This window comes from Melospiza melodia, chromosome 2, assembly GCF_035770615.1.
Source record: "Melospiza melodia melodia isolate bMelMel2 chromosome 2, bMelMel2.pri, whole genome shotgun sequence".
Classification (NCBI taxonomy): domain Eukaryota; kingdom Metazoa; phylum Chordata; class Aves; order Passeriformes; family Passerellidae; genus Melospiza; species Melospiza melodia.
The window spans coordinates 122,229,889-122,247,259 of NC_086195.1; the positions used below are offsets into that span (position 1 = coordinate 122,229,889).

Genomic DNA, 17,371 nt, shown 5'->3' on the forward strand with positions numbered 1-17,371 from the left:
TTTAAGACTGTTTTTCTTGTGTGTTAAAATCTGTAGAATGGGGAAAGCTCTTGCAAAATAGGGAAGTAAGAGTGATGTGCAGTAAAAGTGTGAGAGTGAGTAGTACAGTGTGTAAATGGTGTGGAAATAACCAGAGTGAGAAGGCAGATTGGTGCCTGATCTCTCACTGGGTGCAACTTGGGAATGGCAAAGCAATGGGAGATGAAGGGTGGTGGTGATGCTTGTGTTTGTTTTGTGTGTGCTGATGAAAAATGTGTTTTATGAAGCTTGAGGTTCCAGACTCTTTGGCTCCAGAAAGTTATGGCATAAGTTTAACCTGCTGTTGAACAATCTGATGTGGTGCATTGTTGGTCTTTCTTCACAGGTGCTGTTCAGCCAGTTACCTTTTGTTTGGTTTGGTTTGGGAAATCACCCTTGGCTATGCTTTGTGTGTGTGTGACAGGGAGAGGATGTTACGTGACGTTTCTCACAGGATTCACTGCTGTTGTTCAAATCCACCTAAATTTTTTTGAGGCTCTGGAACCTCTAAGTGTGCTGGAGGATCTCTCTAGCTCTCCCAACACTTGTTCAAAAGGACACACATTAGACGATTTAGTGGAATTTAGAGCATTGGTGATGCTGTGTTACCACAGATCGAAAGAGCCATGCCCGTGCTGCTGTCATCAACACGGGATTTGTTTCTGTCTGGAACAACTGAATTCTATTGGCTTGTCACTTGCTACATGCTCAGATACAGCTATGCTGTGAAATCTATAAAAAGAAAAAGATGAATCAAGCAGCATTTAAAAATACACAACCTGCTGTGTGTCCTTTTGATGTCTAATGCAGTATGTTAAAATATAAGCTGTTTGAAAGGCACTATTTGATAGAGTTTATTTTATAGCAGACCTTGTCAACAAAAATACTGTATAATCCAACTTGTGTAAAATCTGTTGGTTTGAAACATATCCTACACAAATCACAAGTGTCTGTGATTCAGTCTTGTGTATAATTGTTTTAAGTTTATTTATTTTTGCATCAGTCACAATTGAAGTACCCTGACACATCCGTTTTCTTTGTTTCCTTCAAAACTATTGCTTCCTCTGTGGAGACACGCTACATTAACCCTTAAGAAATCAGCTGATCCTTGGTTGTTCTGTGCCTTTGTGTCTGTGCCATCTCCTGTATTTTATGGGAGGTTACCTGGAGTATGAGGCAGAAGAGCTATCCTAGCCCAGTGAAAGGCAGGGCTGGGGGAGCATATTCAGTGAACAGTTACGCCCAAACTTCCCCTTATATCCTCCTTTTGTCTTCTCTGCTGCACATCTCAGGTCTTTACCCTCATGCTGGACTTCCCTAAGTATCTTTTTATTTGTGATGTGTTGCTTCACCTCTCCAGGCAAAACTGGAATGCTGGAGTTGAGGGTATGTTTCTGCAAATGGTGTGTTTTGCAGATTAGTGATGGAACTGTGTCTGAGCTTTGTCCCAGCACTGCTACAGCCTTGCTGGAAGCATTGTTCAGCTCACTGTGGTGCACTCAGCCATTTGTTCCCCCCTGAGTTTTTTGGGAAGTGATGTGCTGATGGTGGTAGGGTTTGAAAGGTGTCACAGCATTGTGCAAAGAGGTTGCAGTGTGTTAGGATTTTGAGAGGATTGTCACCTAAACTTGCTTTGAATAGACAATAGAGTCTGAAAACATGAAATCTGTTCTTGACCCAATTTATGTTTGAAATACAGAACTTTCTGACAACAAAGCTTTTGATACTAAGATACTGAGCCTGCTAGAAATGGTACAAGAGAGCCTTGCAGATAAAGCAAGATTAGTTGATTGGTGCTTCAGTTCATGTTGTTGAGAGGCAAAAAGCAGTTTCATCTGCTCAGGTGATAGATACAGTACAGAGTCATAAAAATGCTGAAGGAGAGAGCAGCAATGTGCATGCAGAACACGCTCCAGTTGTGGCTCCCTGGGGTTTTGCCAGCCCAGCTGGCTGATGGTGGCACCAGGAAGGTGGGAAGAGATGACAGAGTGGAAGAACTGGTTGGAATCTGCCTGCTTAATAATTAAAAACCACAGTGACAATAAAAACAAAAAACTTAATATAGGAAAAAGGGCTTTGCATTTGAAACTATGCCTGTGGGAGGGTCCAAGCTGGGTGTTCTCACAGAATTCGCTGTCTGATTAGTTCATTTGATGGCTGGAGCAGAGTTTTCTTTCTTATTTCATGATCATAAAGATTAGATCCCTGCAAAAAATAAAAAATACCAGAATTCTGAGGGCTGTTTAAACTGACTGGTAGAGCTTTACAAGGAGAAGATGAACTCCAAAAGTGAACATTAAGAACAGCATAACTTGTTGAAATAAATGTAGAGCCATGTTTATATAACTAACCGGTTCTGCTCTTTTCGTGTCAGGCTGCAGAAAGGCAGAGGAATTTCCTGTCTTGTGACTTTTCCTTGTGGTCTAGACACCAGAACACAATGGGAACACACTTGAGATATTTCTCAGTTGTTTTGAAAAATGTTTCTGGTTGGAGAGAAGTACCCTGGTGCATATCATGTGAATCAAAAGGAAAAAAGTAGCCACATGCTGGGAAATTCCCATGTGCACTGTTTGTTCTGAGTCTTAAAGTTTGACTAAGCTACTGGGGAACCTACAACCATGGAAATATCTGAGGCAGAATTTGTCTCCTTGTGGGTAGGGACTCAGCATGGTTTTGAAAGCATTTGGTACATTGTAGAGACACTGAGCCTTCTGAACTCTTTCTTGCCCAGAACTGCAGTGGCTTCTGATCTGAACTATGTTTCCTATTTTTCAGTGTTTTTTGAAAAAGCCCTCGTGGCTATCATATGCATTGTTTTCATGGAAGGACCTTTTCTTGGTTAAATGTGGCACTTCTGGAAATACTGTTTCCTGCACTAGTCCTCCAGATCTTGAGAAAGCTACCAGAGTGGTAGGGCTTGACCCCTTTATGAAACATAGCTTTCCAAATATTAAGTCTGGAGATAAATCAGGGTACTAATTTACTGCCAAATCTATAATCCCATTTGTAATGGAGATAACCAAAAGATAGTGCAGTTACTTTACATTTCATTGCATGGCATCAGAACAGAAGGGCTTTTAAAATTGAGTAGCAGATCTTAGTGAACAGATTTTTTACTTTGAAATTGCCTCCTCTTTTCCTCCTGTCCTTTCCCATCCAAGTAATCATAAAAATATCCTTTAGAGCATGTGTCTTTTTAATGCAATGGCTTATGGTGCTGGAGTCCATGGAGAATCCTGTTTGCAAGCTGTGCTTCCCCACATTGTTGCCCCAGCCCCTGCAGATGCTTTTCCTGACAAGCCTGGCTCTGTTAGGGGATCCCTTACTATCAGGGCAGGGGGTTTGTTCCAGCTGCAGCCCCGCAGTGTGGAGCTGGCTGTGCACAGCAGGATGGGCTCAGGGCTCAGCCTCTTGTCCTGCTGCAGCCAGTATCCCCTGAGCAGCCACCTGTGAACTAATCTGTCAGTGTCCTGTCAAAATGTAAATGACAAATTCAAGACATTTAGCTGAATTCTATAGCTGGATCTGGCTGGCAGGCTGCCAGGTGTGGCATCTTGATAGGCAGTGGCTTTTGGCAGCACAGACCAGTAGGGTATTGCTTGGCCAGCCCAGCAGTGACTGCAGTACGGGTCACCTGTCCCCCTCTCACCTCCAGTGGCTGAAACACGGGAAAGACACATGGCTCCTCATTGTGGCTGGTGCAGCAGAGCATGGAGCTACTCTGCTGACAAGTAGGGTCCCTGAGGGCATCTCCTGTAGCCCTTCCTTTCCAAGAGACCTCATGGAGCCTTGTTAAATGGCTACTGGTCAAAGCAGGGGTGATCTCCCTTCCTCAACAGCTTAATCTGTAAAACTGTAATGGTTCCAAGCAGCAAAGCAGCTGGAGAAAAGAGGATGCAAGCTTTGAGTATATGCATTTAGGGCCATTTTCTCACTAGCTCAATAAATACTTTGTAGGCCATTAATTGTTAAAGAATCAGTGGTAAACTTTATCATGAACCTTGCTTTGCATTCTAAGAGGCCTTCTTGTATTGAGAGTTAAAAGTCTGAGCTGTATTTTGATGACATGGCAGCTGCTGTGTCAGTTGAAGATAGGGCAGCCTGGGCAGGTAGCTTCTTTCACCTGTGGAGAAGAAACACCTCTCTCAGTTTCTGTGTGCAGCCTGGTAAGTATTACACCCTTGCAGCTCAAGGGAAGGGCTGCTGACAAAGCAGGCATCAGCTTTGAGCAAGCAGATGAAGTTTCAGGTCTCACATTCCATCCTGCTGCTCTCCTGCAGTTTTGTGTCTAAAAGAGCCATTCTGATGGTGATATATATATATATATATATATATATATATATATATATATGTAAAATCTCAGTGCATGACTCTTTGGTGCTTTTGTTGTGGGAGTTCCCTGTTGTAGTGGAAGTTGTCTTGGTCCTAAGAACCGGATAGCTGAAGAGTTGTTCCCTTGAGTTTGTCATTTATGTCTGTATGGTATTACCATGTGTATCTATTATTGATTAACAGGAAAGGGCATGATGTCTGGGTGGAGTCTGGAGTGAAGCTGTTGTGGATGAAAAACTGAGGGAGATTTCTGTGGTTGCAGCATTTTCTCCTTCATTGTTGGTTTGTTTTGCCGAGCTTTCTGTTTGCCTGGGTAGGGCTTTTTGCAAGTATCTTCCTGTAGAGATAAACCTTTTTTTTTTTTTTTTTTCATTTTGTGTTCAGGTAAGAAGAACAAGTTGCGAGTTTACTATTTGTCGTGGTTAAGAAATAAAATCCTGCACAATGATCCTGAGGTAGAAAAGAAACAGGGCTGGACGACAGTGGGCGACTTGGAAGGCTGTGTGCACTATAAAGTTGGTGAGTAGCAAATGCAGTAATCAAATAGTTGGGATAAAGGATGGCTGAGAAAGGGAGCTGCAGTACATGTAGCTATTGGGTTTATGGTTTGGTTGGTTCTATTTCTAGCTGTCTTATCTGTTTCTCAGGGTGAACTTGCTGGCAAAGCACCAAAATGACAAGTTACAGGGTTAAATCAAAGATGAGAGGGGATTTTGTGGTGGGATGATGGGTTGGGAACTGGAGAGTATGTAAATCCCATCTATCTCCTTCCTGTAATGGATGCAGCTTCCAGAAGGGTGCTGATCTGGGCAGTGAGGGCTGGTAACATTTTACCCCTTCTTTAGGTAATAGAGGGATTCCAGCAACTGTTTCCTTTACTATCAAGTTTCCCATATTTTTTACCATGATGAATTTACATGCTGGAATAGATTGAAAAAGTCTCTCTTTAATGTAGATTTTAGAGACTGGGAGAAAGGAAAAAAAAAGTGTGAGGAGGAAGAAAGCCCAGGTAGCAGATGAGCTTTGGGGAAGAACCTGGGCACAGCAGCATGCCTGTAACTCCTGGGTGATTAACTGATTCCTCTTAGCTCATGAAATTCCCTAATGCCATCTCAGATCTGTGCAGTACAGTTACAGAATCAAATGTATTTTCACCAGGTAGGTGCCCTTTGAGTGGTTTTAAGTAATTTAAATGGATTTGGGCATAGAAACTTCCCCCAAAGCTGGTGCAAGGACATGTGGCATTCACAACCAGTGGAGTATATTCAGTGAGCCTGCTGCCCTGCAGGTGGGAATATGAACCAAGAGCTCCTTCTGCTGCTTCAGTTTCACGGTGCATCCTAATGGGCACTGGCTGTTGCCTCTGATTTGATTTTCTCCCCGGAGCCAGCTCAGTTCCTTTCCAGCTGTGTCAGTCAGTGTGGAGCAGCAGCAATCAAACTGTTCTCAGTCTCCCCCTGTCATGCGTGTGCTCTTGGAAAAACCTGCTAATGGGGCGTAATCAATAACAATGGCAGTAAGTGACTGCCGAGCCAGGAGCCTGACCCCGAAAACAATTAATAATGCACTCCTCTGGTATCGTACCCCAGGGTGTCAGCAGCATAATGAAGTGGCCTGTTAACAATACATCAGCTATTGAAAGGAGGCTTTCCAGCAGGGAAGCGTCTGAAACAAAGAGCATTCTCTTCCTGATGAAGAGGGGTTTGTCAGCCTGGGCTGCAGCCTGGCACTGAACTTGCCTCTGAGCCACGGAAATACAGTGGATGTTTTCAGGTAGTGCGAGGCTCTGACAGCTGCGCTTCAGTTCCCAAGGAGGAGAGCTCTGCCAGGAGCTGGGCTTGCGGTCTGGACGCTGTCACCGAGGCAGCTGGCACTGATCACTTCCTTGTCTCTTTGATGCAACAGGGGTCTCCGATGGCGGGCTGAAGTGGTATTTATGGATCTCAGTTGCTTCAGGCAACTTTTGGCTCCTCTAAATGAGAAATTGCTCTTTTGACACTTAAGATTTGGGTGAATTCCCAGATAGCACCCAGAGCAAGTAATAAGAATTATCAAATGTCCCCTTTCACAGATGAGGTGGTTTTGTTCAACACCCCCTTCTTCCCCGTGAAAAAATTCCAGGAAGTCTTGTAAGCTAGACAAGACCGAACAAAAGCTCTGTTTTTAGTCAGTACAGCTGTGGAGGTTGAGAGACTTTTTTTGTCTGTTGAAGAAGTGTCAAGTCCCTTAACACTTAGAGCTCAGTCTTGCTTTCCTGCAGAGTTCAAAGAGCAAGTAGTAGCATGGATCACTAATATAATGACACTTTATTTCTGATAAATCATGTAATTTTTGTTTTCTTTTTCTCAAATTAGTTATCTCAGAATTTAGGGACAAAGGAAAGTGCTCCACTATTAAGCTTGTCTTTTGCTCTTGAAATTGAGTTATGTTGTAATTTTCATTTCTTCCTCCTTTCCTCTGGGTAATTTTTCCATCAGCTCAAACTAGCACTGTTGTTACTGGAACTGCCAGTAATGGACTCTTCCACACTCACTGCCATCTTTTATTGGAATGTTCCTGAAAACAGCTTTTCTTGTCTTGATGACTAAGCACTGTCCAATATGGAAAAACATAACTGGAAATAAGTAGTGACTAGTTAATTCTAAAGATGGTAACATGGTCACTTGCTAGCAAGAGTAATGACTTCTGTAGCATAAATGTATCAAAGAGCTTAACTACTCAGAGGTACAATCTTAAATGCAATGCTACTAAACTCTCAAAATTACAGTGTTTCTTCATGCTTACATAACTTGTCTGCTTTCTTGATGTAACTGGAAAGACTTTGGCATTATGCTTAATTCTTTTTTGTTTTCTTTAATTTCAGTAAAATATGAAAGAATCAAGTTCTTGGTAATTGCATTGAAGAGTTCTGTGGAAGTCTATGCATGGGCACCAAAGCCATACCATAAATTTATGGCCTTTAAGGTAACAGTATATTTCAGCCATATATCGGATTTTCTCATAACCACCTGCAGTTAGTTATCCCTTTTACAAAAATGTTCTGACATTCTGTCATGGTCATATTCCAAGTTCTTTGATAAATCTCCACAAACTTGGTGTTACATTTTAATTTAGGAGGGTTTTTTTTAATTCTAGGAGTCAATACATTTAAAGGTCTAAATTGTAACTGAGCATAAACTAATAATGACACAACATCACAAGTTTTTGTTTGCTCTCTCTATTAATAAAACATGGAACAGACAGAAGTGAACTGAATCTAAGCTGCTTTGTCAGAGCAGAGCAAACAATGAAGTGATATTCAGCAATGCTATGGGACTGGTTTTGAATATTGCTAGAATGAAATCAGCTGGCTTGGTATAATTGCAGGCTGGTTTACAGACAGTTACTGTGGGTTGTGCAGATCAAAGTACTACAGGAGTGCCCAATTGCCCTGAACTTTGGGGAGAACAATTCTTAATAAAAAAGCAAATGGACCAAGTAAACCCTATAGAAAATAGCGTAGGTGATTGAAATGCAGCAGTTTGCAGAGTAGTCTGTCCATGAGAGATGTGTCAGCCTGATGGGTCTGGTGTGCAGGGACCAGAGGGATGTGGAGGAATAAATCCACAATGTGTGCATGTGAGCATGTTTTTATACACCCGTTGTTGTTCTAAGCAGTAAAGTAATCTCACTGATGGTTGTCTCACAGTCATTTGGAGAACTGGTACATAAGCCATTGCTGGTGGATCTCACTGTAGAAGAGGGTCAGAGACTAAAAGTGATCTATGGCTCCTGCGCTGGCTTCCATGCTGTGGATGTGGATTCAGGATCGGTCTACGATATTTATCTACCAACACATGTAAGAGCTGCTGTTGTGTCTGGCTTTTTCTCTTTCTTTCTGCTGGGTCACCCCCCACCTCCCAGCCCTTCCTTTCCCCACATGGCCAATGTGTCAGGCTGTCCCTGGGGATCACTGCCAGATGTTTGCAGTGGTATATTGGGTATATAAGGGGTCTCAGCAGATACGGCCACGTGTGCTGTGGAGTTTGTGTCACAGTCAGTCCTCACCTCATAGTCAGTGTGTCTCTGTGGTTTGGAGCTGCACTCAGATCTGGTGAGGACCAGTGTGACTGTGTCAGGGATGGCAGCTAAATGCCCGAGTACCCTGCAGATGTCTGTTGGAATCCATAAAGTTAGAGGGTTTTTAGGAAATGGTTAGAGGGTTTTTAGGAAATGTCCATCAGCCCAAATGACGCAGCAGCCCAAGGGTTGGTTTCTTGCCAACCCAAGAAAGGATTGGCAAAGACCAGGTGACCTTAGTTACCAAGTTTTCATGTTTATTGACACAGAGGCGTCAGATGGGCCACCCAAGCACTATTTAATGCAGTCCAGAGATTGAGATCTGCATCTGCTCTGCTTGCCCCAGCTCCCTTTCTGCATATGGAAAGAAATGGGGACCCCTACAGAGAAATTAATTTTTCCTCAGTTTAGATGTCTGCCTTAAGATAAGAGGATTTCTGCTCCAAGGGTTTACAGGTCTTGGTCACTGTGGTGTCTAGCTTGAGGGCAGCAGATACAGCACTTGTGAAGTGAGTGAATTTGGGACTCGATGCTCTTTAGGGTCCCTTCCATCCCAAGCCATCCTATGATTCTGTGAATCCCTGATGTGCCAGCCAAAACCAAAATCCCCCATCCCTTTCTTCTAGCACAGGCTCTGCAGCATTAAGCGCTTCCCCTTCTGTCTCCGTAGATCCAGAGCAGTATCCAACCTCACGCAATCATCATCCTCCCAAACACGGATGGGATGGAGCTGCTGGTCTGCTACGAGGATGAAGGAGTTTATGTCAACACATATGGAAGGATAACCAAGGATGTGGTTCTGCAGTGGGGAGAAATGCCAACTTCAGTTGGTAAGTGCCCCTGGTGAGCCATGTGCTCTTAGGGAGTGTGAGTCTGTGTGCACGTGGGCAGAAGGAGGGAACATCCAGTGTGCTGCTTCTGCATCTGAAGGCATGCTGTATTATTTCTGGAAAACAGCTGTGCAAAGTGAGGAGTAATCATATGGCCTGATTCTTTAGCTTTGTGCTGAAGTTTTTGTGAATAAAACCCAAACAATCAAGTTGAGGAGTTCATGATTGAGAAATTCACTATGACCTCTGTAGGTCCTCTGTACTTCTGTAGAAATTCACCATGGCCTGCTGCAGAATTTTTGCTAGACAGCTGCCAAGTTGTGGAAACCTTTCAGTATAAAGGCATATAAAGTGGCAGATGAGTAAAACACTATGGGTAAATCTGTGTAGATAACAAAAGGTGTACCTCATTTGATGTCTTTGATTCACCCTCAGATTGCTTGTCTCTCCTAGCACCATCCTCCCTCATCTCTCCAGCTCAAAATAAGGTTGAGAGTGAGAACAGTGAGTGTAGTACCCAGGTATGCACCAGAATCCCTCCTGCTTGTGCTGCTGTAATTCAGTGCAGAGCAAAGCAAGGGCTGTAGGCACACCCTCCTTTTGTTGGGCAAGCACATTGCATTTTATGGGCTGTGGGATGGCTGCACATATTGGGAGATGATGGCTGATAGCTGTTTGAGCAACAATGCAGGAGGAAATTGAAAGAAGTTAGATGCACAGCATGTTCCCTCCTGTGCTGATTAACTCTTGACTAGATCTAAGAGCAAGCAGAATATATCAGCTGGCAAATTCCAGAGCCTTTGGAGACTTGAATGCTTGTGAAGTAGTAAATGGCACTGAGGCCACCAACACCATCTGAACATCTCATCTGGCAATTTTTAGTAACTATTGGGCCCAGTTAGCACTAGTGGAGCATTTAAAAAGGAATAATTTTCCATTGGGATGGTATATGCGCTGTTGGTGTACATTATACTGGAGTAGATAATTTGATTTAATTTCACTGAAAACTAATATGAATATGTTATATAAAAGGAAAGTACTGTGATATTAAATGCTTTTTAATTTTGCTGGCTAGGAAGTCCTTTTCATTCTTCTGTTAAGTATGCATGCAAACCAGAGGCAACAGCTTAGTCTTCGTTAAGTTCCCTTATGTTATTTTTGACAGAATTCCTAAGACTGTCCGTCAGATTGCTTTGTGAATATACCTTTTTATAATGCTGGTGATTTTACTTTTTATTTAATTTGCTTACTGCTATCAAAAATAGATTTTTTTCCCCTCCACTACTAATCTGTGTTACCTGTGACACTCAAAGGAAAAAAATGTTTGATTTGTTGTTTTATTTGTGCACAAAGGGATGCAGTATGTCAAATAATAATATTTCTACTTTGAGAGCTTAATGTGAACCTCTTGTGAGATACACAGAATGATTTGCAGTTGGCTTTCTCAAGATCAGTTTCTCAATTATTACTCTATTAAGAGAGACTAGGTAATTTTTTCTAGTTTTACCTTTCCCTGTCATTCTTTGATTTTGCTGACAAACTCAATCAAGGAGGGAAAACAACACATAAGACATAGAGCTGGTGCTTGGGACACACTGTAGTGGATGGGCTTAGCCTATTTAAACCTTGGCTTCTGCTTTCTCCTAGTCAACACCTAATTAATATGTCTCTTTGTCTCAGACTTGGAAGAAAAAGCCTGTGTAAAAACTCAATGTTCCTTCCATTTAATTAAAGGTTATAAAGTTTCCTTTCTTATGAATGCTCAAGGAAGAAGTATATAACATAGAAAACACGCAAAAGAAATTTAAATTAAAAAGGGTGTTTTTTGGGGATCTTGAATGTTTTGAGGACAGAAATAGCCCTCTGAACATGTGTGTAGCTACAATAAGGCACATGCAGGTAATGTTTAGCTAGAGTGTGTCAGGATACTCTGTGCTTTTCCCATTTTGCCTGTTGCCCTCTGCCTGTCCTGATGTGCTGTTTTCTTTCCAAAGCATACATCCGATCTAACCAGATCATGGGCTGGGGAGAAAAAGCAATCGAAATACGGTCGGTGGAAACTGGACACTTGGATGGTGTGTTCATGCACAAAAGGGCACAGAGACTCAAATTCCTATGTGAACGCAACGACAAGGTACATTCCCTCCCACCAAGGTTTTTGCCAAGATGATAAACGTGTACTTCAGTTGGGTGCTCAGGGTGGGGTGACCCTGAGCAGCAGCCACACACTCAGCCAGCCTCAGGCTCTCTCCACTTACCCATGGAAGAGAAAGGAAATAGTCAGAAGGCAAAAAGACTCATGGATTGAGATATGGACAGTTTAATAAGACAGCTTTTACATGCAAGCCAGAGAAAATAAAGAGTTAATACATGGTCTCCCTTGGGCAGGTGGATGTCCAGATGTTTTCCACACACAATGCTTGCTTGAGAAGGCAGATGTCATTGCCACGGTGTCCCTCCTTTCCCTGAGCTTTTATTGGTGTACACGATGCTGTATGTTATGGGACATCCATTGGGTCAGTTTGGCTTAGTTGTCCCAGCATTGTCCCCTTCCAGTCTTTTGCCCATCCCAGCCCACTGGCCTTTTAGGTGTGAGGATGCTGGAGAGAAAGCCTTGATAACTGTGCCAGTGTTGTTCAGCAGTAGCCACAGTAGGGATGTGTTAACAACACTGTTTAACATAGGTGCAGAGCCCTGCACCCCACAGGCCGCTATGAGGAGCATCAGCTCCATCCCCACCAGCCCAGACTAGCACTGCAAATACTGGGAGAGTGAAGGCATATTGGAACCACTGCTGTCCTGCCTGTTGAATTTGCCAATATCTTCTCTTTGCAGGTTTTCTTTGCCTCCGTGCGGTCAGGTGGAAGCAGTCAAGTCTATTTCATGACCCTTGGCAGGACTTCACTTCTGAGCTGGTAGAAGCAGTGGGATTTGGAGAGGAATTGCTGACATCCAGAGTCTGAGATCTTCATAACTTGGAATTATTTTCAACTGGAGTACAGACCTGCACGAGTGCAGCACTCTGTGTAAATGTGTGTGCAGGCATCACTGGTGTTAGGTTTCTTTATGTTTTTCAACTGAGGCTGCGAGGCAGCTGGTGCTGTAAAGATATTGCCATCAGGTGCTACAATGTCTTGGAGATTTGGGATCACGCTAGAAAGCTACAGGTCTTCTTTTCCCTTCAGCTCCAGTGTTCCTAGGATTTGAAGGACTCTGTTTGTTAGTGTTAAAACAGAGGAGGGGTTGAGAAAAGGAAGAAAAACAAACCAGGCTTACCATGACCATGCTGTTTGTTGAGTGGACAGGAGGCAGGCAAGAGAAGGTGAGAAGTGGTGTAGAGAGTCAGACTGGCTGAAACAGAGGGCAGATCTAGTCTAGTGATGTTAACAATGTATTTAATTGACATTTCTTTTTTGTAATGTGACAATATGTGGACAAAGAGGAAGGTGCAGGTTTTAAGAAGTTAATATTTATAAAATGTGAAAGACACAGTGACTAGGATAACTTCTTTTTGGGGACAGGGAGGGTGGGAAGGGGCTTGGGGTGGAATTCTTAGGGGTTTTTTGTTTCTGCAGTTTTATTTTGGCCTGGCCAATAACTTTAGTCATTTTCTGTGTACCAGGTGTTGCCTGAAACATGTGCAGGTGATTAAAAAAAAAAAAAAAAAAAGGAAAAAAAATTTCATTTTCTATAATGATTCTGTGTTAGGCCAGAACTTGGTTATGTCACAGTATTAGCACTGCCTCAGTTAAAGGTTTAATTTTTGTTTAAACCTAGAAGTGCAACAACAGTTTTACCACAGTCTGCACTCGCAGAACTAAAAAAAAAAAAAGAAAAAAAAAGAAAAAAAAGAGAAATAAAATCCAAACTACGTATGTTTATTTTTTTGTGCCTACCTCATTGTTTTTAATGCATAAAATAAAAGAGGTGGTTTAGTTTATACGTTTTTAGAAGAAAACCATTAATGTCTAATTTAATCTTAATACCAAAACTACCAGATTGAAAGGTTTCTGACTGTTATTGCATAGCAAGTTTCAGCCGGAGGAGCGAGTAGTCCCTTGGGGCAATAGTCGTAGCGGTATGGCAGTGAGACACTGATTAATGTAATCTGCTTACAAAATTTGGCAAAGCAAGCATTTTTTAAACCAATTTCATCCTTAATAGAAGTATGAATTTAGCCTAAACCAGAGGTTTGACTCTTCTAACACATGGGCTTAGTAACAGGCAGGTAAAAGTAACTAGGCTAGTTCTATAAATTGTTAAATGTTGTAGGAAACATTTTGGGGCGGTGATGTTTTTCTTTTTTAAGAATGCAATGCACTAAAACTCTTTTAAGAATGTAGTTAATACTGCTTATTCATAAAAACAGCGTATACCTGTGTTTAGATGTAAGATCCCAGCTCTGGCTTTTCTCCTTTTTTTTTTTTTTTTTTTTTTCTTTTTTTTAAGTCAGTTTTATTTTATGAATAAGTTCTGACATTTTTAATAAATGTCTTGAGAGTAATAATTTGTTTAGTGGCTACATGTTCATTACTTGAGAAATCTTGAGTGTATAATAATCTGTTGGTGTTGTAATAATGCACAGTGTCACGATTCAGCCATTTTCCTTTTTGTTTTCTTTTTTTTTTTTCCCTAATTCCTTTGGTGGGGTACTTTGCTGACAGCTGCCTTAAGCTGTTCATTCAGTGAACAGGCTCTCAGTGTTTCATGGGCTTTGTCTTCTGCTGTGGTTAACTTTCCTTCATGGCATGACAGGTAGGGCTTTTTAAACACATGTTCTTCAGTTCAGTCAAGCTGATGGCTCGAGCGACTGGTCACACAATCAATTAAGAGCCAGGAGCACCAAGTGTGCAAAGCTCAGACTCAACAGACCCTTCTTTTGGTGTCCAATCTGACTGCTGTAAATCCTGATCAGCGCTGCTGCTGAGGACTCTCCTTCGAGCATCGCAGACGGCTGAAAGGCGGGCGGTAAATGCGTAACCTCCAGCGCATGCGTGTGCACACAGCAACCCCCACTCCCCCACCCCCAAAAAGAATCAAAACTCAAGAAAGCCTTACATTTGCTGGCGGAGGAATACCTAGAACTATTTTTTTTAATTTTATGACTTTTGGATAGTGTTGAAGGTGAAGGATGTGTTCTTTTCAGGCCCGGTGTGGTCAGCCAGAAGAACGATCGACCTTTTGTACTATAATGAACTAAAGGGGACTCGGAGACACAACGTGATGGTAGACATGGGTGTGATCACAGAGCTGCCCTGTAGTGTAGTTTGCCGAAGCTGATTTGATCGAATGTCAGTCTGCGTGATTTAAACCTTCCAGTGCTATGTGGTCAAAATTAATCTAGTCCTTGAAAGCTGATGCTGTTCACCTAGAGGAAGATGCTCCAGTGCTATAGGGATGCCCAGGTCATGGATATGTGCTGTTGAAGTTTTGAGGCTCCGGGGGAGGGTGGAAATCTCCTTCCTTCAGAGGGTCTGCCCATCTGGCGGCTTCTGCCTCCACAGAAGTGCCAACATGGCAAGGTAAAAACAGTATTACAAAACCACTTCGTACACCAACATCGAACTCTTCAAACAGTGCTTTTGTAAGCAAAGAAGAAAAGAAAAGCTCCTAGGTTTAGTTTTAAGCTTTAATAAGTAATAATTTTCTGTATCTTTAAGTCAAAGTAACCCTAACTTGTATGACTGCAGTGTTTTTATTTTTTATCTTATGCACATGTTATGTTGGAGAAAATGTTTACAAAAATGGTTTTGTTACACTAATGTGCATCACATATTTATGGTTTATTTGAAAGTGATTTTTGTGGGTTTTTTAGTTTTTCATAGTAGTAGTAGTACACTTTTTGTGATTTATAACCCCAAACTCTGCTGATTATAAAGATGCTAAACAATAATACAAAATGACAAACTGCATTAAAATTACTAATCGTAGAGCTGCAAAGCAGACTGGTGACAAGTAAAACACTCAGCCTTTTTTTTGCAGTGCTATCTAACTTGTCTTCTGTGTATTATGGAAATTACTGTTTTTTCCCCGTTTTTCCTTAAATAAAGTCAAATTGACACCTATTGTATGTGAAAAGTACTTTGAATATCTACTGGCTGCAGAAATCAAGCTGCATGTTGCCTAGTTGCATGTTATCATAAGAACAAAAGACTTATTGTCAAATCTCATAATTTTAGAGACTTTGACAATAAATGTGGGGTTTTGAGGGCCTTTTTTTTTTTGTTGTTATTCTGTTTTTTTGGGTTTTTTTGTTTTGTTTTTTTTTTTTTTTTCTTAAAGCTCAATCTCCTGGTGCAGTTGCTCTTTTGAGAATTGCAATTTTTGCTTTTACAGAGAAAGGAGAGTGAAAATCTTAGAAATGTGAGTGTGGGCCCAGAAAGAAGTTGCACAAGGAGAGCTTGGGTGCATTGTGAACGTGCCCTCCTGCCACGCTGCCTTCAGGCCTGTGGGTTTTGTAAGCTGGCATTGCTTTGTTGTCCAGAGTGCAATGAACTGCAGTCCTGAGCTGGACTCTTGCACGGCATTAAAGCATGGCTCCAAAAAACCCAGGCTTCTCCTAAGCCACAAATACTGAGGAGGTTTGATGCAGAGTTGCTGGTTTTGCCTCCAGGGTTTCCCTTGGGCTTTGCCTGTGTTTTTCCACCAGAGGCTGTGTCTGTTTTCTGCACTGGAGATAAGCAGTAGACGTTTCCTTCCAACTAGGCTGGTCTCTGTGAGAGGAGGAAGAGGAGGAGGAAGTCTGTGGTCCCAGACTTCTGCCTTTCCTTTCATCTGCAGAAGGCATGGGGATGTGGTGTAAGCTGAAAAATGTTTCAGGGTTTCATTTGCTTCCTATAGACAAAGGTATCTGAAATCCATAAGCCTCACAGCTTTTCCACTTCTGCAAGGATAGATACTGACTGAGCTTAAAAACCTCAGGACCAGCCAACTGCTGGTCAGGTTCCTGCTGGCTCCCCTCCAGTTGCTGCTTCAGAGCTGCTGGTTTTCCTCAGTCATCCTTGACCCATTGTTGAACATGCTGAGGTGCAGTTGGGTGAGCGCTGTCAGCTGGTAGTGAAGACAGGTGTGAGCTGACGCTTGTTCCAGTGTGCAGTAAGGGGCTGAAAGCAGCAACCCCAGATGAGACTTCTGGAGCAGGTGCTGGCAGAGGCAGTGGAGAACAGGGAGAACCTTTGTGCTTCACTGAAGAAAGGCACAATTATGGTGACTTACAGTAAGAAGGAAATTAAAAGAGATAAGAGCGCTGGAAACTGTGTAGCAGATTTCATTCCTCTATGAATGAAATCCCTAGCAGTGGTGTGAGAGACACAGATTTTTTACTTTGTAGGGAGGGAGGGGTGTCCATGGGGCAGTAGAGGACAAACAGTGCAGCAAAGGATGCACATGTAAATCTTTAAAATTAACAACTGAATTAGTGAAACCAGAGAAAGAAATCGTCAAATGTCAAAATTGAAACAATTTTTTTACAAAGCTTTAAAAAATGCAGATTAAATATTAGTGAAGTGCAGAACACTTACCTAGAAGATTTAAGCAACAAAAATCTAAATTAGAGAAGATAACAAGAGCCACCCCTTTTCAGCATGTTGCTCTACTGAAAGTCTTGTGCTAGAGCAACAGGATTAGTTGTAATGGGACTGCATTTCCACCTTAGGGTCTCAACTTGTGAGCTCCAGCTTCTCAGCCCAAAGCTGTTTCCCTTTTCTAAAATCACTAAAGGAATACTAGCTCTGGATTTTGCCACTTTGCCGAAGCAGCATTCAAGGAGGAGTTGTCACGGCCAGCCTGGGTCACTTGCTGCTGGCTGTCACTTTGCCAGGGAATCCCAACCAGTCCACAGGGAAACAATGCTGGGAACTTAACTGGGAGAAGACTTCTTTTGCCTACGAGCAATATGCTTTTTGGCTGGGATTCCAGCTGCACATGAAGGGTCCCTTGCCTGCTGGACTGTGTGTGAGTGTGTAAAGAGATGCAGGTTCAAAGAGCTGTGTGTGCTCAGCAGCTGTAACAATGTTCAGTTGTAGCTGTCTTCCACTAGGTCTTCCACAAATTCACTGCTGAGCTCCAGCACCCAGCTTTTGGCCTATTTCCAACCCATTAAAAGCAGGAAAGGTGGTAACAACTGTCTG

At 42.3% G+C, this 17,371-nt stretch overlaps 1 protein-coding gene across 9 annotated transcripts in view; it reads left to right on the forward strand.

The window, feature by feature from the left end:
- Positions 1 to 15,307, forward strand: part of MAP4K4 (mitogen-activated protein kinase kinase kinase kinase 4) — a 165,384-nt gene extending 150,077 nt beyond the window's left edge. For all 9 annotated transcript variants that reach the window (XM_063149806.1, XM_063149805.1, XM_063149810.1 and 6 more), the window contains 6 exons: positions 4,738 to 4,872; positions 7,217 to 7,317; positions 8,042 to 8,191; positions 9,083 to 9,242; positions 11,237 to 11,376; positions 12,078 to 15,307. In XM_063149806.1, the coding sequence (XP_063005876.1) occupies positions 4,738 to 4,872; positions 7,217 to 7,317; positions 8,042 to 8,191; positions 9,083 to 9,242; positions 11,237 to 11,376; positions 12,078 to 12,161 (770 nt within the window). In that variant the 3' untranslated portion in view covers positions 12,162 to 15,307. The remainder of the gene's footprint in view (positions 1 to 4,737; positions 4,873 to 7,216; positions 7,318 to 8,041; positions 8,192 to 9,082; positions 9,243 to 11,236; positions 11,377 to 12,077) is intronic.
- Positions 15,308 to 17,371: the final 2,064 nt, after the last annotated feature.